The sequence below is a fragment of the Hevea brasiliensis genome, chromosome 14 (genome assembly GCF_030052815.1).
Source record: "Hevea brasiliensis isolate MT/VB/25A 57/8 chromosome 14, ASM3005281v1, whole genome shotgun sequence".
Taxonomy (NCBI): domain Eukaryota; kingdom Viridiplantae; phylum Streptophyta; class Magnoliopsida; order Malpighiales; family Euphorbiaceae; genus Hevea; species Hevea brasiliensis.
The window spans coordinates 80,594,273-80,619,720 of NC_079506.1; the positions used below are offsets into that span (position 1 = coordinate 80,594,273).

General features: G+C 32.2%; 1 protein-coding gene across 2 annotated transcripts; it reads left to right on the forward strand.

The window, feature by feature from the left end:
- Positions 1-15,405: 15,405 nt before the first annotated feature.
- Positions 15,406-22,724, forward strand: LOC110657462 (protein ENHANCED DISEASE RESISTANCE 2). 2 transcript variants are annotated; one of them, XM_021814669.2, is made up of 21 exons: positions 15,406-15,848; positions 16,848-16,922; positions 17,028-17,081; positions 17,164-17,229; positions 17,314-17,375; positions 18,023-18,147; positions 18,215-18,261; positions 18,343-18,443; positions 18,987-19,082; positions 19,157-19,221; positions 19,311-19,382; positions 19,824-19,970; positions 20,083-20,387; positions 20,600-20,666; positions 20,764-20,939; positions 21,049-21,150; positions 21,302-21,352; positions 21,451-21,594; positions 21,711-21,806; positions 21,901-22,002; positions 22,430-22,724. In XM_021814669.2, exons 1-21 carry the CDS (start codon positions 15,696-15,698, stop codon positions 22,514-22,516), a joined length of 2,193 nt encoding a protein of 730 aa, XP_021670361.2. In that variant the 5' UTR covers positions 15,406-15,695; the 3' UTR covers positions 22,517-22,724. The 2 variants fall into 2 exon arrangements, with proteins under 2 accessions (XP_021670361.2, XP_057989406.1); XM_058133423.1 differs by lacking the exon at positions 21,302-21,352.
- Positions 22,725-25,448: the final 2,724 nt, after the last annotated feature.

The window sequence follows — 25,448 nt, forward strand, 5'->3', positions numbered from 1 at the left end:
GGAAGAGTCTAATAGGAGTCACATGCGGAAATATAGGGTCCACATTCGTCTTGCATTGTCATCTTTGCTTCTAGTTTCTGCTCCATATGTTATGTATAAATATGAGTCTATAGAGCTGTATAATGTGCAGTTTTGAATGTTGTGGGCTAATCTTCTGAATTTCGTGAAAATGCGTAGAAGCGGAGAGAGCTGCCATCGCACTGAGCATGTGCCTGACGAGGAGTCGGCACAGGATGAGGCGCCAGCCCCAAGGAGTCGGGGTAGGAGGCCTAGAGCTTCTCAAGTAGAGCAGCAGCCAACCCATCTGAGAGCAGTCCTTTATGGCACAGGTCCCATGGACCCCATGGCGCCTACTCTAGTGGTTGCAGAGACCCCTCGACATGATGGCTCAGTAGATGGTCCAGCCTCCACAGCAGCAGCAGTCCACCGCACCCAGAGAGGAATCTTACAAACAGATCATCAACGTCAAGAAGTTGGTGCCTGGGACCGAGGATGTGTCAGACGATGCATATCGGTTTTTAGTTCTGACAGCGAGAGCAATTACGATTGGTGATAGAAGATTGATAGAGTGGATGCAGCACGTCATGGGGCCTATGCCTAGACAATGGATGAATGACTACGTGTTACCCCGGATGGAGGGTTTGACATGGGCTCAGTTGTGGAACTTTTTATTAATCGGTTTGTGCCAGAAAGCTTCAGAGATCAGAAGCAGTGGGCCTTTGAGGCCTTAAGACAGAATGGCAGTGCAGAGATGAATATGCTCTGCATTTCGAATTGAGCAGATATGCCCCTGCAGGTAGCTGCTGAAAAGATGAAGGTGAAAAGATTCCTAAAGGGGCTTGACAGAGATATGCAAACTGGCCATGATGTCGATCGATCTTTTGATGTGGTGGTTGATCGAGCTAGACAGATTGAGATCGATTATCTTTGTGGATGACAAATGAAGAGCAAAGAAAAAGCAGGCGAGGGTTCCTCAGGTGTCCCTTCCATGGGTACTCCGGATAGTGGTGGCCAGAGTAATTACAGAGGAAAGAGTAGGAACAAGAAAAGTGGTTTTAGACACAAACCACGAGGATTCGCACCAGTACGGATCCAGGTAGCCAGATTCGAATGCAGTTACTGGTCGGCTCAGATCCTCTTTGGCACCGTGTCCACAGTGTGGAAGAGGACATTCAGGACCTTGTTTGATGGGGTCAGGAGTATGCTTCAGGTGTGGCCAACCGGGTCACTTTGCTAGAGACTGCCCCGTTTTCAGTGAGCCACAGATGGGGTCACAGGGTTCTGTTGCAAATGTTCCTCGACAATTGTATCCGGGTGCTTCCAACATGGCAGATCGATTCGGTGGCCACAGGCCGAGGACAAGGGGGCGTGGATTTGGAGGCGGTCAGAGGTAGAAGTCGATATCAAGGTTACGCCACTCGGGGTAGGGGTCAAGCTCGGGTTTTCACCCGACCCACCGGGATGCTCAAGCTTCAAATGCGGTTGTGGCGGTATTCTTCCAGTGCATTCTTATGAGGCTCGTGTTTTGATAGATCCGGGTGCTACGCACTCATTTGTCTCCCCTGTGTTTGCCATGAGGTTGGGTAGAAACCCTACAACTTTAGAGTGCCCTTTGTCAGTAGCTACCCCACTTAGTGACAACATAGATGTAGACATGGTATTTCCGGGTAGCCCAGTGGTAGTGGATGGAAAGATCCTCCCAGCAGACTTGGTTCCTCTACCCGAATGGATTTCGATGTAATCACGGGATGGACCGTTGGCAACTCATTATGCCACCTTAGACTGCAGGAACAAAAAGGTATACTTCCACATACCTGGTGTGGAAGAGTTTAGCTTTGATGGTGACAGGAGCGTGGCTCCATATAATTTGGTGTCAGCAATTAGTGCCAGAAAAATGTTGAGGCGTGGATGCCAAGGGTATTTGGCATTGGTGAGAGATACATCTGTAGAAGGTGTCAATATGGAAAATGTTCCTGTTGTCAGAGAATTCATGGATGTCTTCCCTGAAGAGCTTCCAGGGTTGCCACCAGAAATGGGAATAGAGTTCTGCATTGATGTTATTCCGAGTACAAACCCCATATCCATGCCACCTTACAGGATGGCACCAAATGAATTGAAAGAGTCAAGGAGCAACTACAGGAGCTTTTGGACAAGGGTTTCATACGTCCGAGCACTTCACCCCGGGTGCTCCTGTCTATTCGTGAGAAAGAAGGATGGGTCGTTGAGGTTGTGTATTGACTATAGACAATTTGAACAAAGTGATCGTGAAGAACAAGTATCCACTTCCTCGGATCGATGATCTATTTGATCACTCAAGGGGCTAGATTCTTTTCCAAGATAGACTGCGATCGTGCTACCATCGCTTGAGAATCGGGGATGAGGACGTGTCCAAAAGCGGCTTCGTGACAAGATATGGTCATTATGAGTTCTTGGTGATGTCTTTTGGACTCACTAATGCACCAGCGACCTTCATGGACTTGATGAACAGGTGTTCAAGCCATTTTGGACCGCTTTGTCATCGTATTCATAGATGACATTCGTATACTCTCGCATCGAGGAAGAACACGTGTGGCACTTGAGGATGGTGTTGCAGACGTTGAGGGAGCACCAGCTATACGCCAAATTTTCAAAATGTGAATTTTGGCTAGAAAGCATCTCATTCTTGGGACACGTGGTTTCTAGAGACGGTATTCAAGTGGATCCCAAGAAAATTGAAGCTGTAACTGATTGGCTTAGGCCTACAACAGTCACTGAGGTGCGAAGTTTTCTGGGTTTAGCTGGCTACTATAGGCGTTTTGTACAAGATTTCTCCAGGATAGCGGCTCCCCTAACTAAGTTGACCAGGAAGAATGTTCCATTCATTTGGACAGATGACTGTGAGGAGAGTTTCCAGAAGCTCAAGGAGTGTCTAACCACTGCCCCTGTGTTGACACTACCTGTGAGTGGTGAAGGATACACCGTGTATTGTGACGCCTCCAGAGTTGGCCTAGGGTGTGTTTTGATGCAGAATGGAAAGGTAGTGGCTTATGCTTCAAGGCAGCTGAAGAGGCATGAGCAGAACTACCCCACCCATGATTTGGAAATGGCGGCTGTAGTCTTTGCACTAAAAATCTGGAGACACTACCTGTATGGTGAAGTGTGCGAGATATACACCGACCACAAGAGTTTGAAGTACATCTTCCAACAGAGGGACTTGAACTTGAGACAGAGGAGATGGATGGAGCTTCTGAAGGACTATGATTGCACCATCCAGTACCACCCTGGGAAGGCCAATGTTGTAGCAGATGCTTTGAGCAGAAAATCTTCTGGCAGTTTGGCGCACATTTCAATAGAGAAGAGACCACTGATTCAGGAGGTACATGAGTTGATGGATCAAGGTTTAATCCTAGATCTGTCAGATGAGGGGGTACTGTTAGCTCACTTTTCAGTGAGGCCAGACTTGAGGGACAGAGTTAGAGTTTCCCAGCACAGAGACCAACAATTGATGAAGATCATAGAAAGAGTACAGCAGGGTGATGGTGGTGAGTTTGGATTTGCCAATGATGGCGCCCTAGTGCAAGGTTCTAGAATATGTGTGCCCGATGTGGACAATCTCAGGAATGAAATCATGCAAGAGGCACACTACACAGCATCAAGATATCCACCTGTGTTCCACCAAGATGTACCATGATGTGAAAGATAGCTACGGTGGAATGGCATGAAGAGAGACATAGCGGACTTTGTGTCCAAGTGCTTGACTTGTCGGAAGGTGAAGTTTGAACACCGAGACCGTCGGGAAGCTGCAAGAGCTCCCTATCCCGTAATGGAAGTGGGAAATGATCACTATGGATTTTGTGGTAGGTTGCCTCGTACCACGCGAGGATATGATTCGATATGGGTAATTGTGGACCGCTTGACCAAATCAGCTCACTTCTTACCTGTAAAGATTACCTACTCTGTGGCACAGTATGCCCGGCTCTACATTCGAGAAATAGTCAGATTGCATGGAGTTCCGGCTTCCATAATATCTGACAGAGGGCCCCAGTTCACTTCTCGATTTTGGAGAAAGTTGCAGGAGGCACTTGGCACACAATTGAACTTCGATCTGACTTTCCACCCTCAAACAGACGGACAGTCCGAAAGGACAATCCAAACACTGGAAGACATGCTTCGCATGAGTGTCTTGGATTTTGGAGGTCAATGGGATGAGCAGCTAACTTTAGTGGAGTTTGCCTACAACAACAGTTATCACTCCAGCATAGGGATGGCACCCTATGAGGCACTATATGGAAGAAAGTGTAGGTCTCCTCTATGTTGGACAGAAATGGGGGAAGCGAAAGTGCATGATGTAGACCTAGTGCAGTACACTTCAGAGGTAGTTCCTTTAATCAGGGAACGACTGAGGACAGCTTTCAGTAGGCAGAAGAGTTATGCAGACCCCAGACGGAGGGATGTGGAGTTTGCAGTGGGCGACTATGTATTCCTGAAGGTATCTCCAATGAAGGGAGTCATGAGATTTGGAAAGAAGGGCAAGTTGGCACCTCGGTATATCGGACCTTTTGAGGTTACTGATAGAGTTGGAGCAGTTGCCTACCGGTTGGAGCTACCACCCAACCTTTTTCACGTTCATCCCGTGTTTCACATCTCCATGCTCAGGAAATACATTCCCGATCCTTCTCATGTCTTGCGTAGGATGTGATAGAGCTAAAAGAGAACTTGACATTTGAGGAGCAGCCTGTAGCCATAGTGGACTACCAAGTGAAACAGCTGAGATCAAAACAGATCCCTATGGTTAAGGTTTTGTGGAGGAGTCAGTCGGTGGAAGAGTGCACCTGGGAGTCAGAACGGGACATGCGTAGCAAGTACCCTTACTTGTTCAATGTATAATCATGTACTTTATTCTGCCTTGTGTAAAAATTCGAGGACGAATTTTCTGTAAGGGGGGAAGAATGTAACACCCCAAAATTTTATTAATTATGGGTATTTTTGATATTTAAATTTTATTTAAATTTTAGGAATTTTTTTGAGATTTTTCGGATTTTAAAAATCGGGTTCGATTTTCCGAAAATATAAACTTTGATGATTTTTAAAAATTAATTTAAAGACCACGTGGCAAAACTAAAAATATATTTGGAGTCTACGTATTTTTCTGAGTTTTCGGGAATTTTTTCGGAATTTTTGGACCTCGTTTTCGGTCCCGAGGCAGAGTAAAAATTCAAAATTTTGTATTCTAAATCGAACCGGTCGAATCGAATCGGACCGGATCGGACCGGTCGAATCGGACGGTCTCTTCTCTTTTTCTTCCTCTTCCTCCGCGCGACGCCTCCCTTCTCTCTCTCTTTTCTCTCTCCTCCTCCCCTGCCAGGCTGCCTCCTGCGTCCTCCTCGCCGGCCTCCCGGCCACTGGCTGTGAGCAGCGAAAGCGCGCGATTCTCCCCCTGCCCGCTTGCGGCCGATCCGGGTCACCGATTGGACGGGTCTTGTGTCCAAAACCATCTACTCGGCGAGAGCTTTCCATAGACACCAAGAACGCCAAATCCATCGAGCGGATTGTCCGATTTTAGCTCGGGAAGATTTTAGCCCATTTCAACTTTTGGGCTAGATTTCTCAAACCGTGAATCCCACGAGAAAACCGAGGCTACCAGCACGCTCCACTCGGACGAGCTTCGGGATATTAATTTCAAAATTTTCCGACAACGTTTTTGGTGGGTCCCACGGAACTTCGCAGTTGTTTTTCCGAGCATTAAATGAGCTTAGAAAATTCTGAAAATGTATGTACAAACCCACCTGTTATGGGCTTCGTGTAGGTATTCTCAATTCGCGGAAATTCGGCTTGGCCAATGCGCAAATTTGGACTGCAGCACCGTTCTGGAAAAGTCTCCGATTGGGCGAGATTTTGCCTACCCCATTGTCGACGTCGAGCGCGTCCCCGAGGTCGGAATCGGCAAAGGTAAACCCGAACCTTGTTTTTTCGTAATTTTCTAGTGCTTAAATAGGATTAAAAATCCGTAAAATATTCGTGGTAGCTTAGAAAATTACGATTCTTTTTGCAATAGCTTAGTAATATTGCTAAGGACCGCGGGGCAAAGTTTTATAATTTTTAGAGCTTGTTTGGGCAGTTTTTGCAAAAATGATCAATAATAAGGACTAAATTGAAATTTTGCGTATTGTGATGGATAATTGATTTGATGGGCCCAGGAGGGGCTGTGTGATATGATTGAACTGTTGATATATGGATTGTGAATATAGAAGTGCGTTTTTAGCCTTTTGCAGGTTGGGTAGGTCCTAGGTATAGGGGAGACTCACGGATTTTCTACACGACTTAGGACGTAATTGGTCTTTTTCTTTGTTTGTATTGAGTCGATTGTATTAATTAGATGTAATGTAATTGTCAGTGAGCCGATGACCTTCTTCCTCGCCCACCGCCACGAGAATTTGTCGTCAAGTCCGTGAGTAAAATATTAATTTTAATTATAATTTCGATATTATTATATGTTCAAGATGCCCATGCATCACTTATATGAATATATTTATGTAGTTAAACTCTAGGCACGATTTATGTTGCATTCATAATCGTTAATGTGCCATGAGTGTTGTTGTGGTAATTTGGAGCGGTGTCGTGCGTTGGCGTCGTGTGATGTGGTGTGGACTATGGATAGGACGGTAGTCACGGCTTGAGTTCTTCGGGACCCGTTCCTTCGAGGGGTAGTCACGGCTTGAGTTCTTCGGGACCCTCGATTTGGTTTATTAAGCGAAAGTCCGCTTGAGTTCTTCACGCACTGTGTTGGATTTAAGAGAGGCATGCAGGATCAGCTCCCAATATATTATGATTGATGCAACAGGGTGCGTGAGTGCTCCAAATTACCTTTTTGATGCTATGATGTGAATATGATGTTAATGTTGAATTTAACTCTAAAGTTTGAATTAGTTTCAGATAGTTATAGAGATTATAGTTAAGATTGATATTTTACTCTCGAGTCGAACGCTCACTCTGTTCAAAAATTTTACAGCCACAGGAGGATATTTTATTCAGGTTAACTCGCTTTTATCCTTCTCAGGTTGTTTATCCATGTTTGTGTAATTTTAATTACTCCTAGAATTTCCGCATGTGTTAGCAGTATTTATTTGAATTTGGTCTGTAATATTTTTATCATGTTGGACCTGTAAACTTAAATATTTTAAGTCTGTTTGATGGATTGGATGAGGGAGCTGAGCTCCCATTTATTATTATGTTGATGAGTATGTGGAGGGTGAGCTGAGCTCCCCAATGGATTGTTTATTGTGTTTACAGGTCGGGTGAGTCGAAAACTCCCCGTTGGAAAGTCCATTTTATGGCCGGACTCTGTCCGTTTGTTTTCTTGATATTGGGCCCAAATGGGCCTTAGAGTTGGGTTAATGAATAGTTAAGGCTTACTACGGGCCTCGGGGGCTTTAGGCTGGCCCAGGTCCTAGTGCCGGTCCGGCCCATAGGTTGGGTCGTGACAGTTTATATAGTAATTCAATTCAATTTTATTTTTAGGATTTTTTAGTTATTTTGATTTGGTTGTGGGAAAAAATTCGATAAAATTAAATTGAATTATTTGAAAATAGGTCCAAATTAGGTTAAAAATCATGAAATGAGATGAATAGCATATCAAATCAAGGTAAAAATCATGAAATAAGGTGAAATTAGGTCCAAATAAAAAATTCCATTAAAATCCTAAACATATTAGTTTCAAATCAAATCAAAATTAAATTATATTGGTTTGGTTTAATTTTATTTTCTTAATATTTTGATTTGGTTTGTAATATTTGATTAATTTTATTTTTATTGTTCGATTTGTTTGAACCGAATGCTAATGCTTAAGGGAGAATGGGAGGGGGAGGGGGATGAGACAAGAGATCGGGATAGTCTTGGCCTCCCAAACATTTTCAAAACCTTTTTAAAGTATATTAAAATTTGATGCATTATTAATTGATCTCTCAAATTTTTTTATTAATATCTCTAAATATTTAATTAACCCCTTAAATTTTCTAATGACCCCTAAAAATTTATAATTTATACATTATGATTTAAATTGAAACACTAAAATTACTTGATTGTCATTAAATAAATACAAAAGTTTAATTAAAAATTAACTATTTAAACTTTTACATTTACAAATTAATATTTGATTAGTAGTTGTTATTTGAAAATTAAATTCAAGCTAATCTAATAATTTCATATCACATAATTTAAAATTAGATGGGATTTTAAAATTTTTATTTTGCTCTCCCTTTCATTATATGAGTACAATAGAAAATTCTTTTTTATTCATCTTCCCTGGCATTAGTTTTTTCTCATTTATTTCATTCAAATTAAAAGCATATTTTATTTATATTTGCACAACTAAATAAAATTCAAGCTAATCTATCCTCCCCTCTCTCTTTCTTCCTTTCTCTTTCATATCTATTTTTTGGGCAATCACTTTATCCCTAGATCATTTTTTCTTTTCCTTTTTTGTTGTTAATTTTTTTCTAATAAACTTTTAGTTTTATGTCTATTTGGTACATATTTGAGTTTCTCTTGTCAGATCGGTGTAATTTCGGAGCATATTTGAGGTTGTCTCTCCTAGTATTGCCGTCCCGTTTCTCCTCATTATTGGAGTTTTATTTTTCTCTCCTTAATTGGGTTTTATTTATTTTTTTAATATTTGAATGAGTTATTTGGTAATTTAAAATACAGTATAGATCATTAATTTCTTTTAATTGATTACTCAAGTGTGGGTAATGATCTTCTATTAATAGAGTTTGGTAGTGTAACTTGTTCTTCCATTGATGTTTGGTGATTTAGTATCTTATGTGGGCCACAAAGAAAACAAGATCCTGAAAGGATGGTATTACAAAATATTTATTTGTTCATCTAAAATAATTACTACCGAAAAGTTATTCTACTCAATCTAAATCATCTTTGAACAGAATATTTTAATTGTCTATGACTCCATTTGTTTAACAAAAAATAACTTGTATATAGAAAATATTTTTCATGAAAAATATATATATATTTTAAATATTTTCATAGAAAATATTTTTTGTTGTTTAGTTATAATATTAAATTAATGATATGTGTTTATTTCATATACATAAAAATATGTTCACATTTTAATAAAATTATCAAAATTTAGAAAATGAAAAATGAGTTCCTTTTTTGAAAAATGAAAATCATTTTCCTTAAAATTACTTAATTTTTCTTTTGACTAAGAAAATATTTCCTTTGTGCAAACGTAAAAAAATGCAGAAAATTCCGTAAAACAAACAGAGCCTATATTTGTATTTTTTTTTTCTCTTATTAGGACATTATACTGTACTTATCTTATTATTCTTATTAATGAATTACCAAATTTTAGCTCAAATAAATTAAAAAAAATAATATTACTGATCGTAATTTCTATGCAAATTTTCAATGAATCAACTTAGATATATATTTATTTTTAACTAATATTTTTATTTTATTATTTTATTAATTTTTAAATTTTTATATCTGTTTAATTTTAATAATCATTATTTTTTAATTTATATTGTTATGCTTATGTAATCTAGCCATTTGAGATTTATATTTATTGTTATTATTATTATTATTATTATTATTTTACCTTCTAAGCCTGTGAATTTTATGCAGGGAAGGAAGAAGGGTGGTCAGTTTTTCCTCTCCTTTTCAAAAAATTCTTTAAGTAGAATCAGTATACATGCTCAACTTTAAGTATTGGGCAAAGGGGGTGTTTGGTTTACCTGTTGAGTTCAGCTGATAGCTGATAGACACCCAAACAGGTAAATTGTGGTGTTTGACAAGCTTAAAAAAATAGAGCTGATAGCTGATGGGTAACTGATATGATACCCATCAGCTGCAGTTTGTATCAGCTCTATTTTTAGAGCTGTTTCTCATCAGCTGATAGCTGATCTGGTTTTATTTTTTATTTTGACCATATTATCCTTTTTTATTTAACTTGAAAATTAATATTATTAATATTTTTATTTTTTTATTTATAATTTTAATATTTTAATTAATGTATTTCAACTTTGTTAAAATATTTTTTATTAATAACATAAAATATAAAATATTTATTTTTATCCAAAAACTTAAAATTAATTATAAATTTTTCTATTAACAATAATAATTATTTTATTATTTTATCTATATTTTTAAAATTATTTAATTATCTTTAAAAAATAATTATTTTCTTATTTCTATAATAAAATAAATGATATAATATAAAAGATTAATAATTATATATTTATTTAAATAATATAATATATTAATTTAATAATTATATATTTAATTTAATAATAAAATAAATAATATAATGTAATAAATTTATAATTTTATATTTATTTAAATAATAAAATAAATTATATGATATATACCCTTGTTAGTCATTTCACATATTAACAACAACAGCTAAATATAATTTTACCAAACACTTAATATAAAATAAATTATCATCACTATCACTAACAAGAATACTATCACTACAATATATCTATCAGTTGTATTCAACAGTTAATCCAAACAGGCCAAAAATAAACAGTTAAATTAAAAATTAAAAGATAATGAAAAATGTTACCCTTTAAACCCATCAATTTGATAATTTAAAATTTTAAAAATTTTTATAATGTTTTAAAAGTAAAATTGTGATACCCAACCCCCCCATCAATTGGGAATGAGAAAATAAAATAATTTATATATTCTAAAATTTAACTATTAAAATAATTGGAGTTAAATATTTTAGATTTCTATAATTTATGAGTTTTAATTTAGTAATTTAGTAATAATTAAGTTATCTTTACCACCAGCAGGTCTCAAATTTCAATCATAGGAAAAATTTAAAAAAAAAAAAAAAGAAAAACTCTAAGGTGGCATTTTGTATGGCATAATCAAATTGTATTATAATCATGATTACATTACATATTTAATTACGTTATTTTATAAAAAAAATTAACATAATAAAATAAAAATTATGTAACATAATTAATTATATTTAAAATAATACAATGGTCATTATATATAAAAATGGAAGTAATCATTTTTACTTATTTTGATTTTTTTTTATTTATTGTCAATATTATCACCATCATTACTACTCAACAACTACTTTTACAACCACTATTATTCTTACTCTGTCGCCACCACCACCATTACTACTCCTATTCTATCGCCGCCGCCACCTTGTTACTACTATCATTATTACCATCATTTAATCTTATCATTATTTAGTTATTGTCACCTCTACCTCTATCACTACCACTACTACCACTACTTAACTATTGTTGTGGCCACTGCCACTACAACCACAACTACTACTCGTTACCAATTGCTGTAAATATTATCACTTATTATTAATATTATAAATAATTAAATATTAAAATAAAAATTATTACTACATTACACTACTTATATTTTTATTTTATAACAAAATAGAGAAATATAATGACAATTATATTACATTACATTATAATTTTAACTGTATTACATAATTAATTATATTGTATTATATTACGCTCTACCAAACGTAACCTAAAATCATAATTCTCCCAAAAACTCTAATCCAAAATTTTAAGCTAATTAACTATAGTTGAGGATTATATTTATTCATGTGATAAAATTCAATTAATTTTTTTTTCAAAATAAAATTCAATTAATTAGTCTATAGTCATATGGTAAATCAAATTTATTTCAAGACTTGCTCAAATCAATGTCTAGATAGTTTATCAGACATTGTCGGTGTAATATTCTAAAGTCTCAATATAAAAAACTAGTGAGATTTTTTTTTTTTTTTAATGTGTAATATAATATTCCTAAAATCTACCTTAGTTTTTAGTAGTGTAATCTTTTTTTTTTAGTTGTACTTTATCAAATAAATTTAAAATTAAATTTTGAATCAAATAAATTTTTATACTTTTTAATTAAAGTTAAATAAGTTTTTATTTAATAAAATATTATTCTTTTAAAAATAAAATATTATTTTTTTGAGTACTTATTTGATCTTAATTAGAAAGTATATGGTGTTTATTTTGTTCAAAATTTGATTTTCCATTACTTGGATCTTGACTGAAAGCACAAAAGTTTTTTTAATTTTTTTTATAATTTTCATGAGCTCACAACAAAATTTTTTGACTTAGAGTGAGTCTGATACTAATTATAATACACAAAATTTAATTGGTTGAAATAATTTTTAGTCATATCATTTCATTCAAAATAATTAATTTAAGTTATTTTAATAGCGGTTATCTGACAATGAGACTACTTAAAAATATTTTTTGGGATATGTAACAAACTTAAAATATTCTAAAATTAAAAAAAAAAAAGCATGAGAGAGAAAAAAAAAACAAAATAAAAATCAATTAGTTATTCCAACTAGTTTGGTAGTATCCAATTTTAGTTTTTATTCCCTCTATCTAAAAAAAAAATTACACAATTAAAAAAAACACAATTAATATTATTACCAATTCACAATTTTTATTTATTTCCTTTTATACCCCTTTTATTTCTTGTCAAAATTGTTAATTTTTTTAATAGAGTTATTTACCTTGAAAATATATAAAGTAAAATTAAGATGACACTTTATCATGAAATTAATAAAGGGTAGATTTTTTTTTTTTAACTTTATGAAAATGGGCATAGATTTTTGAATATCCTTAAAAGGAATAGTAGATAATTTTTGTGAGACTGGAGAACTGAGCTTAATATGATATGTAAAAGTTGAAAAAAATATATATTTTGTTATCACAATAAAAAAAATAATTTTCTTTATTTTTTAATTAATCAATTATTTTAATTTTAAAAAAAATGTGATAAAGTATGATGTAAAGCTTATCAATAAATTTAATGGGATTTTGGATTAGGTTAGAAAAATCAAGCTATTAAATTTAAATAGTCTTGATGCATTAATTAACAACTTATGTATGGAGCTCAACAAGCCTCTTTTAATGAAATTCTAGCAACCTCCTTCTCAACCTCCTTATTTTTTTATTTTTTCTAATAATTCCTAAATTTGTATTTTTTTTAATATATTTGTGTTTATTTTCATTAATAGATTTGAATTTTATCTTCTGAAAGGATTTGATATTTCCTTTGTTGTGAAAATTTGATATTTCCTTTTTTATAAGGATCTATTATATGGATTACGATGAATATAATACTTGTAAAATTAAGATATTGAAATTTAAATTTGAATCTATATAATATATCACTCGGACTCATTTTAAATTTAATTAAAATTATTTTATTTTATTTATTTTAAATCCAATTATTATTATTCATATAATACTCGAATTCACCCGAACATAATTAATTTTTATATATTTTTGAAAATTCAATAAAATTTATAAACAAATTGGATACTCGAATTTAAACTCGAAAAACTATGAAAAAAACTTATAATAGTGAAGAAAATTTCAAAATTTTAATAACATTAAATAAATAAATTATATAATTTCACACAGTAATTTTTTAAATAAATTATAAAAGAATTATAATGTTTTTAACAATTATTCAAATGATCATAAAATTAATATAATTAATACAGAAATATATTTATAAAAAATAATCTTATAAAAAAATACATATACAAACTAATTTATGTGCTAAATATTAAGTTTATAAATGTGTTAAAATGATAAATTTGTAAAACTAGATGTAAAAATTTTATTTCTAAAAATTTTATTAATTTTAATTCATTAGCTTAATTATTGATAAAATATATATATATATATGTTGTACAAAGTAAATTATTTATTTTATAAAATAAAGAAATCAAATTATTAATAAAAGCAAAACTCATTCACATGCTGCATAATTGTTAATCAATCACCACTATGTTACATTATATTACATCAGATTCACTTAAATAAGTTTCTTAATTTATTAATTATAAAATTTATTATAATTATTTTAACAACTATTGTTTAATTCATTAAATTATATATATCTAGACTAACATTATCATGGGATAAATTTTATCCTCAGTCATTTGTTAATTGGTTAATATCAGTTATTGTGCTTTAATTTATTTCAATGAAATTAATTTTTTTTTATTAGCAATCATTTGAGCCATAATTTAATAGAATTTTCAATAAAATTTTTATGTGATGTGTTTTATGTGGCTTTACATCATAAAAAGTTTATATTTTTGTGGATTCTAATTGAAATTTGTTTTTTTTTTTTAATTTATTAAATTGATTTAGTGAGTAAATAATTTTTTTATGATTTAAAATTATATAAGACACGCTATATAAGAGTTTTATAAGAGATTTTATCAGATTTTAGGGCTGAGCATTCGGTTCAAATCGAACCGAACTAAACCGAATTATCAAAATTGAATTAATCAAATTATCATATTTTAGAATCTGAACCAAATCAAAATGAATAAAAAATCGAACCGAACCACTTTATTTTGGTTTGATTTGATTTGAACTAATTGGTTTTTGAGTTTTGATGGATTTTTTAATTTAGAGTTGTTTTTTAATTTATTTAGTCTGATTTTGATCTTAGTTTGAACATAATAACCATTAATTAATGAAATTAAATAATTTATATATATAATTACATATAATTTATAAATTTTTTATAAAAATAAATTAATTTAAAAATAAATAAAATAATTTAATTCAATTCAATTTAACTAGTTTTTTTTAAACCAAACCAAATTGAAATAATTGAAATTCTTAAAATATAAAATTAAATTAAATTATCAAATTAAGTTAATTCAGTTTGATTTATTATATTTAAATTAAATAGTGCTTACTCGGATTCTGCTTTTTAGTAACTGCTAGTAAAAAATATAATGACTGAATAAGATAATTAATAAAATTGAATAATTGCTGGAGAAATTTATCCTACAATCATGTGCAAGTGCTTTGTACCAATCATGTGAAATCAGCAGGCTGAGGAGCCAAAAATCATTACAGGAAAAGCATGCAATTTCTGCCACAATCCCTTTCTTCCAAATGTAATTTCTTTAAAACCAAATGCACAAATATTTAGCAATTATATTACATTTAATTTTTAAAATTATGATTATATTTATTTTTATATATAATAATAATTATATTATATAATTATTATTTTATTATATTAATTTTTTATTAAATAACATAATCAATATGTAATATAATTATGATTATATTATAATTTTAATTACGTCTTACCAAATATTATTTAAAAATTTTAAGTTATTATTTTTTTTTTTCACATAAAAAAACTTTTAAAAAGGAGAGATAAATAGTTAAATTTCTAAAATTTATAAGTTATGAAATGATACTTAATAATTAATTTTTAAAAATATAATTTTTTTAAATAATCCAAATAAATTTTGGTTCAAAATTGTTAAGGGTATTATAGTAATATAATGTTCCATAATCATGTCCCCCCAAAATTTAGTTGCTTGAAAACAGGAAAACAAACAAACAGAATAGGAAAAAAGAAAATTTTGAAGGGAATTCTCTGAATTAACTAAGTGAATATAGCAATTTCATTCTCTGATTCCCTTTGATAGGGAATCAGAGGATCAACATCAATATTGGTGTGTGTGTGTATAAATATACAGTCACATATAGTCATATAAGATCTAGAACACACATTAAATTTAGCCATTTTTCTTGGCTGTATTTGCTTTCAGAAAAAGAATCAAAAAATTCGGAATGCAGCAGCATTGATTTTCAGTTTTTTTATTTAAAGAAACCAAAGAAAACAGGTTTGCTGAAATGGGTATGCCACCAAACATTGGCAGAATGGAAGGATGGTTGTATACTATTAGGTCCAATAGGTTTGGCTTACAGTTTTCACGCAAGAGGTACTTTATTCTTGAAGATAACTACCTCAAATGCTACAAAACGATACCCATTTCACAAAATGAGGTAACTTTGTCCTTTTTCTCTTTTGTTTTCTATTCCTTTTCATGCTTTCTGCAACTATAGTTTTGTTTTTGTTCCTATATATATTGAATTATGGCCTTTTCTGTTTGATTTTGATTTATTTTTGTAGAAGGAGATAGGCATATGTTTTGGTCGGTTTTGTTTCGTCTTCCATGTGTTTGATTTCATATCTATTGTTCTTTCTCTGTCTCTCTCTTTTTCCTTTCCCTTTTCTTTTTCTGGTTTGGATGAAAATAAAATGACTTGGCATGAAGCTATTGGATTGACTCAATTTTCTGGTTTTTGAATCTAGTTTCTTTGTTTTATCATTTCCTCTCCCAGGCTTGTTCTTTTTCATTTTTTTGGTTGTTGTCCTTGCTTGGTCAGTAAGGATTTGCAATGGTCATGGAGTTCTGTGCATGTGAATGTTTGATTTTTAACATTGGTTTGTGTCTTCTGTTTGGAGATTCAAATCTTTATTTTATTTGAATTGTGATTCTGATTGTGATATTTTGATCCTTTTCAGAAAAGGAAAATGAAGAAAGTGAAGGGTCCTTGGATTAGATAGGAAAAAAAAATAATGATAGAGCACATCTTTTTTTTTTTTTTTGAAATATACCTTTTGGGGAGGATATTTAAATGAGTTGCCTGTATTGCTACCATAATATTTCCTCTTCACACCTACTAATTCTATATGATTATATATGCGTCATTTTGAATTAATCACACTTGCATCCAGATTCGCATTGTCAGACAGAAATTAATGAAAAACCAGACCTTGTTAGCTTTGATCTCCAACTTTAAACATATGCACCATGATTAGTAAAATAAAGCATCCAAGATGGTTCACCATAAAGTGAAGAGCAATAAAAGCTATCCTGTATTTGAGTGTCTAAATTGAAGTTGTTGAGAGGAGAAGATTGCAGATATTACATTGTTGAATAACCTCAAAAAAGTTTCCGGTCTCTGACAATGATTGCCTGCAAGCTTCTTCATTTTCAGGAGCCGGTTAGAAGTGCAATAATAGACTCCTGCATTCGCATTACAGATAATGGAAGAGAGAGCATCAATAGAAAAGTATTCCTTCTGATTTCACAATTACTTTAATGGTATGGATGAACTCTCTGGCCTTGCCAGAGATAAACCATTTTCCTTTCAAATTTAATTGTTTGCAACTTGCAGGTCTTCTTCATTTTCACACTCTACAGTACTTTAAATCACAATGATCAGCTTAAGGTATGGTAAACTCCTAGCAAATTAATGTTATTTGATGTTTATGATTTTTCATTAAATAAGCTCTGAAATTGCATTATTATAGTTAGGAGCAAGTAGTTCAGAAGATGCTGCAGGATGGATTCGTTCCTTGCAGAATGCAGTGTTGAAGGTACCAAACTGTTAACTCTTAAGCAATTCAATACCATATTTTTTTTTTCCGCATGATGCTTAACACTTAATTATGTTTTTCTAGGAGTGCCCAAATCCAGGAAATGACTTTGTGGCTATTTCTAAGAGGAAATGGCCGCCTCTAAGGTATGTTGTTTTCTGCCAATTACATAAGTTTGTGAAATCAAATATTTTCTGTGTTTGTTTTCTTTATTTTCTCATATAAGGTGTTCAGTTTTACAATTTTCCTTTATATTTGTTTTTATCTTTTTTCTAAACTTTGGTATATTGACAGAATCAGAAATAGCATGTAATTATGGATAAGAAGTGTTTATGCTAATGCTTTGAGTTGATATTCTATAGTATGAAACTTAGGGGGTATATGTTACTACAATGGTCTTCAATGCCTTTTTAGTCAGATGCTGTTTTCCTGCTTATTAATGACCATTTTAACATTATATAGCTTTATGATAATAAAAATTTGACACTTTGAAAACAATTAATTGTTATTCCCCTCTAAGAATTTTTTGTCAATTGCCTCTTACATTTTTACTTGCTTGCTGCCATCAGAATAATGAATCATTTGCTTCTTTAGATGCCTAAAACTCTCTGGGAATCATGAATGCTGTGTTGACCTGAAAGTGAAATCCCTAATTTAAAATCATGGTTGACCTATATTCTTTTGTGTTTGGAAATGTTACAACACACATTCATTTTCCATTTATAGAGTTCTCAGTGTTTTTTTTTTTTGGACAAGTTCTTTGTATTTCCTTCATGCAATTTTGTTTCAACAGATTAAGTGTTTCAAAGAGGGTGGACTTCAAGGGATCAATAGATTATTACTCAACCTTGCACACTGAGGTAATGACGTCAGATGTTATTGCACCCTCTCCATGGAAAATTTTTGGCTGCAAGAATGGTAAGAGCTCAACTGTCTTGTTTATCTTATCTTCAAGGGCTATGTCTCAAAATTTTTTACTTTGCAGGACTACGTCTTTTTAAAGAGGCAAAAGATTGGGATTCTTGTGGGAGGGTAAGTTGCATTTCATAGCATAGCTCGTTGATTATTGATAGTTACGCTAATCCTTTCTGGCTGAATTTTTTTCCCTTTAAGCATTGGGATGATCATCCAGCAATTATGGCAGTTGGTGTGGTTGACGGGACTTCTGAGGCCATTTTCCGGACTCTTATGTCCCTTGGTCCATTAAGATCAGAGTAAGATTGCTGGAATATATCCTCTATTTTCTTGAATTGAAGTTTTGGTCTGGTTACGAATTACACAAGAGTTATGGATTGGTCTCCTTGAGAGAGAGAGAGAGAGAGAGAGATAGAGAGAGAGGAGAAAAGAAAAGAAGACCACATTCTACAATTGCAAAATTTAAGAGGAGAAAAGGATTAGATATGATCTTTTCTTAATTGTGATTATTTTAATCATTCACATTGTGCAAATGCGTATTTATTGAAGCAATTTAGGCACCATTTGGTTCAACTTTTCAATTTTTTTCCTATACTTTTCTATAATATTTGATTTAGGTATAAAGAAACTATAATGACAAGGATTGGTAACTTTATAAATTTCAAAAAAGGAATTGCCTTTTACTTTTCATAGAAAACGTTAGTTGATGTTTCACTCTTATTGCCCTAGTCCTGACTTTCGTATTGTCTTGGAACAGAAAAATCATTCTAAATATTTACCATAATGATTTTCAGATTACATTTAATTTCATTCCAGATGCTGAATTTCCAAGTTTCTTGCAGATGGGACTTCTGCTTTTACCGTGGTAGCATGGTTGAGCACCTTGATGGTCATACAGATATTATTCACAAGCAGTTGTACAGTGATTTGCTACCTAGGTCAGATTCAAAACCTTTTTGGAAAAAGAAATTCACTTCTGAAAATGTTGTCAATAACTCGTCATATTCTGCAGGGGAATGAGACGAAGAGATCTTTTGTTGAGACGTTATTGGAGAAGAGAGGATGATGGCACCTATGGTAGTATTATTATTATTGGAGGAAATTTATGTGAAACTTTGCAGCCTTAATCATTTGACCCTGATATTTTTAATCTGATTATTTCACAGTGATCCTATACCAATCTGTGATTCACAAGAAGTGTCCACCACAGAAGGGCTATGTTCGAGCATGCCTTAAAAGTAATGTATGCTTTGCACTTAGAAATTTAAATAATTCATTTGCTTCTTAATGCTGCCAGTTGACTGAAAGTTTTGACAGAAATAGGAATCACCCTCTTTTCATTCTTGAAACTTATTGTGAAATTTCACTATCCAAGCTTCTCAGCATGTTTGGCACAAATTTTGGTTTCTCTTCATCACTTAAACAATGAACCAAGTTCTCAACTCATTTATAAGGTCAAACAGATGATATCTAGTCTGTTCAACTCCTATTCCTTTTTATTTGGACTCTTTTTTTTAAAAAAATTGTTTTGCTGTTTCCAATTTAGTTATTTGATATTTTCTCTGTAGACCTCATTTGCAAGGGTTTGGTAGTGCTTGGTTATGTACAACTTTCTTCTTCTGTACTATACATTTCCTGTTAAGTATGTTACTTTTCACCAACAATACAAAAAATTGCAGGTGGAGGATATGTAATAACTCCTATAACCCAAGGAAGGCGATCACTTGTAAAACATATGCTTGCAGTTGATTGGAAATCTTGGAAAATGTACTTTCTCCTATCATCCGAAAGATCCATAACAATACGTATGCTTGAAACAGTTGCAGGTACCATTGCATTGATCAAAAGTTGCATTTATGGATCTTTACAGCTTTGCATATTGAACATTTTATTACATGTTCTTCATTAAATTCTCACTACAGCTGGTAAACCTTGCAGCACTAAGGGAGCTGTTCATAGCCAAAGAAGGAAATTATGCTGCCTTTTCATCTAGAGAATTGACAGGACACATTGTGTCGCCTCAGGCTGAAAAGGTAGACAAGAAAATGGAAGTTAAAGGCCCAGAAAAAATTGAGGAGAATTCTAGTTTAGTGGAAAATGAAGCAGAAAAACAAACTACAAGTTTAACTGGCCTGACCAGTGCCACTGATGAATTCTTTGATGTCCCTGCTGCCAATGAAATGATGGATTTGGACCTGGAAAACGAATGGCCTTCGGAAATGAGTCCAGAAATACACACAGCGGTACTCCTTAATCCCCATTATTCAAATTCTTGCTTTCTAAAAATAATTGATTCTCAATTATTAAACTAGATTATAATTGATAATGCTGTTTAATCTTTATTTTAATGGGAATTTCATCTGTTTTTTGGTACTGGTTTACATTCATGTTCGTCATAAAATTTTATCAACTACAATTTCTTGTTCTCTTACTACTTTTGGCACAAGTCGTGCAGAGTATACTCCCCCCCAGATTATCATCTGCTGCAGGCATAGTGAAAAAGAAGTTGCAAGACCTTACGGGTTAGTACTGTTACAGTAACCATAATTCTTATTGAAGATAATTGATGAATGGATGGTTTCTGAGGAAGAAATGGTTTCAAACTTATGTCTGCTGCAGCTCAAAAGAAGGGTTACATGGACTTACAGGAATCGGCTAAGGTAGATAGTTTAGTATGCTCCTATGGAGCTACTCTTCCGAAAGATCCAAACTGTACTTTACCTTGCAGTTGGGCTGCTGCTGATCCTTCTACATTTTTGATACGTGGAAAAAATTACTTGAAGGACCATGAAAAGGTATTCATCCAATTCTAACTATTGCAAAATACAAATAGGAAATTGTAAATGTCTAATACTAGTGCCTCTCTTCCAATTTCTTTATTTGAATCCTTCTCTTTTTCTTCAGGTCAAGGCAAAAGGTACTTTGATGGAAATGATTGGAGCAGATTGGTTGAGATCCAACCAACGAGAAAATGATCTTGGTAGCCGTCCTGATAGTATTGTTCAGGTTTAAATTTAATCTATAATCTTATGCCATTTCCTAATATTGATCGTTCTTTATCTATAATCATACCAACATAGTAGCACGATTCAAAAGGCACAACCAAGTATTGAAATGAAATTCCCCAATACCTTAAATTATTGTTGGATTGATGCAGAATTACGCTGCACAAGATCGACCGGAATTCTTCTTTATTGTGAATATAAATGTGAGCATGATGTTAAATAAATCATCTTAATCTTGAATTAATTGTCATCGTCGTCATCATCTAGAATCAAATTATGTATTTTACTCAATTATGACCAGGTTCCTGGTTCAACCATGTATACCCTGGCATTGTACTACATGCTAAAAACTCCTCTGGAGGAAACACCCTTGCTACAGAACTTCGTTAATGGTGATGATGCCTATAGGAATTCAAGATTTAAACTGATACCTTATATTTCCAAGGTCAGTAAAACTCGATTCCAAACATTGACGTTTCCTCCATTTGCATTCACATATAACTCAATGATCAAGCTTCTGTTTTCCTCACATTTAGCATTGAATATGATGTATTTTCTCAGGGATCATGGATTGTGAAGCAGAGTGTTGGCAAGAAAGCTTGCTTGGTGGGGCAAGCGTTAGAAGTAAATTATTTTCGCGGGAAAAACTACCTAGAGGTGGATTACTAGACTATAATCATCATATAACAGAAGTAAATTGTAATCATTTGAGTTTCAAAATGTTAAACCTTTCAATGTGTCTAAATTTCAGCTTGAAGTGGATGTTGGATCTTCCACAGTTGCCAGAGGGGTGGTCAGCCTTGTTCTTGGATACCTGACCAATTTGGTGATAGAAATGGCATTTTTGATACAGGTTAAACTGAAAAGTTAGCTATGAAATGTTCTGTTCTTACAGAAAAGTTAGCATGTAAATTAAAAGAAGAAAAAGAAGGAAAACAGCTAAATGTTCAATTTCACCCCATAGTTATTGGGATGTTTAATTTAATATATTTTTTACTTTTTATCCAAATTAATCCAGAAATTTGAATTTAAGCTCAATTTAGCTAAAAAATTCTAAATTTTTTTATTTTTTGATTCTCGTCTAAATTTCTTGATTTAACCCAAAAATCAAGAAGCTCAACTTTTTTATTTTCTTTATTTTTATATTAAATTGAGCTTAAATTAAAATTTCTTGATTAATTTGGACAAATAGTTAAAAAGGATATATTCCAAATAAATACAAGAGTGAAATTGAGCATTAAACCAAAAGAAAACTAAGTGGTTTTTGCTGGATTGTGCAGGGTGAAACTGAAGAAGAGCTCCCAGAATTCCTTCTGGGAACCTGTAGACTGAATTATCTGGATGCATCAAAATCAGTGCTAGTATGACTATGATTTTCGCATACAAATTTTTGTGTTGTATTTTCTATGTGAGATTGTATTAAGGCAGGGCAAAGTGAAGAAGACATAGGATCAGTTCCTACACAAATTTTTTTTTTTTTTAAATTTTTTCCCTTTTCCATTCAATGGGAACCTCATGATTCTTTGGTAGGGTATTTTATTTGGCTTAAAGCTCAATTACACCCTTATATTTATTGGGAAATTCAATTTAATTCATTTTTTACTTTTTATCCAATTTAGTTCAGAAGTTTCAATTTGAGTTTAATTTAACTCAAAAGTTAAGAAAATCAAGAAATTGAGTTTCTTGATTTTTGGACTTAAATCAAGAAATTCAGTTTCAAAATAAAGAAATTGAACTTTTTTATTTAAATAAAAAAATCAAGAAATTTAACTTATAAATTTTAATTTTTGGGCTAAATTGAGTCTAAATTGAAATTTTTAGGCTAAATTGAACAAAAAGTTAAAAATTAGTTAAATTAAACTTCTCTAATAAATACAGAGGCTAAATTGAACATTTTACCTAATTTATTTTGTAGAGTACTCATTCTGTTTTTTCATTTTTCCTTAATTATTATATTTTTTTCCCTAAAGAAAAGCTTATTATTTCATTTGACTAATTGCAGGGACTAAGTTATAGGTTTTGTCAAATTTCAGATATTAAATTATTTAATTTTAAAAATATAAAAATTAAATTATAAATTTTATCAAATTTTAAAGACTAAATTATAATTTATCCTCAAGGAAATGGAGAAGTTTAGAGAAGGATTGTATGCGGTAATGTTGTAGATTCCCCTAAGCTATGCACAAATAATTATATATGAATTCATAAAATGAGCTTGAAAATTGCTAGTATCAGAAATTTGATTATGAGATTTTAAAAACAAAAGAATTTTAGAATAAAAACATTTAATAGAATTTAGAATACATATTTTCAATTGTTTTCTGTATTTTAATCTTTGTTTTCAAAGATGTTTAGATTTTTCAAATCAGAATCTCAAACAAAATCCATGTATATATCTGGTTCAATTGGGCAGGCCTACTCAACGAGCTAGGCTTTCAGAATAGGGAATGAGCTGTTGGGTTTAGTGAAAATACTAAGCCCAATTGAACCCAACCTAAAATTTAGCCCAGGCTACAAAATTACAAGCCTAGTTAAATTTAACCCATTTCAATAATATATGATATACCCAAATATTCAACCTTTCTTTCTTGTGTTTTTTTTCACGTATGGTCAAGGGTATCTTTAAGTTAGTTCTCACTCACTGAGACTAAGTCCCCATGGATCTTGAATCTTCAATATAACACAAATAACATCAATGGGTTAGGACAACCTCTTTAATGTTTAAGTTAGTGTGAGAATTGATAAGAAATCAATGGAATCAAGTTAAGTTATGCATATCTAATAACCCCTTTATATAAGCTTTGGTTTTCATCTCTTGCTTGGTTTAGGAGTTAATATCAAAATATGAATTAGAGTCTAAATTATATGAGAGTCTCATGATTATTAAGATTATGATCATGAAAGACATCCTTATCTACAGTGATCAGTCTGAATAATTAGGATTAGGTATAATAATTTGAACATTGTCCGACTATTCACCTGTTAACCGATTACACAATGAGCTTTTGAGTCTAACCTAAAAGCTAGCTCGTGAGTTGAAAGTCCTCAAAGGATATATAAGCCTAGTAGGCATCAAATATTCAATCAATGTGAGACCTTTCACACGCCTTTCACTCTTCCCATAACCAAAGCTTTGATACCATAATGAACCTTTGAGTTTAATTCAAAAGTTAGCTCATGAGTTAAAAGTACTTAGTGAGCGTTAAATATTTTAAGGGCTATATTATTATTAAAGTGCTCCCTCCCAACGAAGTCGAATTCTAGTTGACATTCAACTTCTTTTTTTAAAATATATGCATAAAAAGGCCAAAACTTGGACAATAAAGCCATACATAGTGGGGGTAGCTATGCTCCAATTTGATGAGAAAAAAAAAAAAAAAAAATAGAAGTTAGTTCAAGTCATTGATGTGTCTCCCTAATGGGCTTAAACTTTAAACAGGGTTGGGATGCCATCTTCAACATTTGCATTCATTAATGCCTTTGAATAGGAAACCAAACCACCATTGAAGCTTTAGTTTTAAGGATTTAGAAATTCGTTGATTGATTTATTTATTTATTAAATATATTTAATATAGACTCGAGTTTAATAATTATTAAATTAAATATTTATATTTAAATTTATATAAAATTAAATTAAAATATATATATAATAATATATAGATATTTAATATAATAATTTATTTTATTTTATAAATACAATTTAATTTAAATCAAATTCATTGGTACAATTATTATGTTTCATGTGGTGTATGACAAACCCAGCTATGAAATATCCCTCCAAAATAATTTAAATTTTAAATCACTAAGCCAAGCGATGTCCCCATCTTAGCGAGGCACCCACGTGGCTTGCATTTAAATTACCAGAATTATTTATTTATTTATTATAATAAATTAATTTTCACATCAAATAATTAAAATTTATGTGTTTCATTTATAATTATATATTAAATTTAATGAATTTTATCTCATTATTATTAAAAATTATTTTAAAAATTATGAATTTTTGAATTTAAATTATAATTAAATTCAATTAATAAAAAAATTAAATTCAAGAATGTTTATTTTCAAATAATAATAATAATAATAATAATAATAATAATAATAATAAAAATAAAAATAATGTGAAGAGTTGGCAAAGCTCGGGGAAACGGGAAACCGTTAAAGGAACGGAGTTTAACACGAGTCAACAACGGACGCCACCGACGCCGACTCGTTAAATTCCGTCATAAGATTGGCCTTTCCTGTGTCCAGTTACAAACAACTTGCATAGCCGGTAAATACTTAACAAGTGAGGTCGTT

Excerpts from the sequence above, each read along its gene's own strand:
- LOC110657462 (XM_021814669.2), top strand. The coding sequence starts at position 15,696 with ATGGGTATGCCACCAAACATTGGCAGAATGGAAGGATGGTTGTATACT. Across the intron at positions 17,230-17,313 it reads TGCAGAATGCAGTGTTGAAG|GAGTGCCCAAATCCAGGAAA; the intron begins GTACCAAACTGT and ends ATGTTTTTCTAG. Across the intron at positions 17,376-18,022 it reads AGGAAATGGCCGCCTCTAAG|ATTAAGTGTTTCAAAGAGGG; the intron begins GTATGTTGTTTT and ends TTGTTTCAACAG.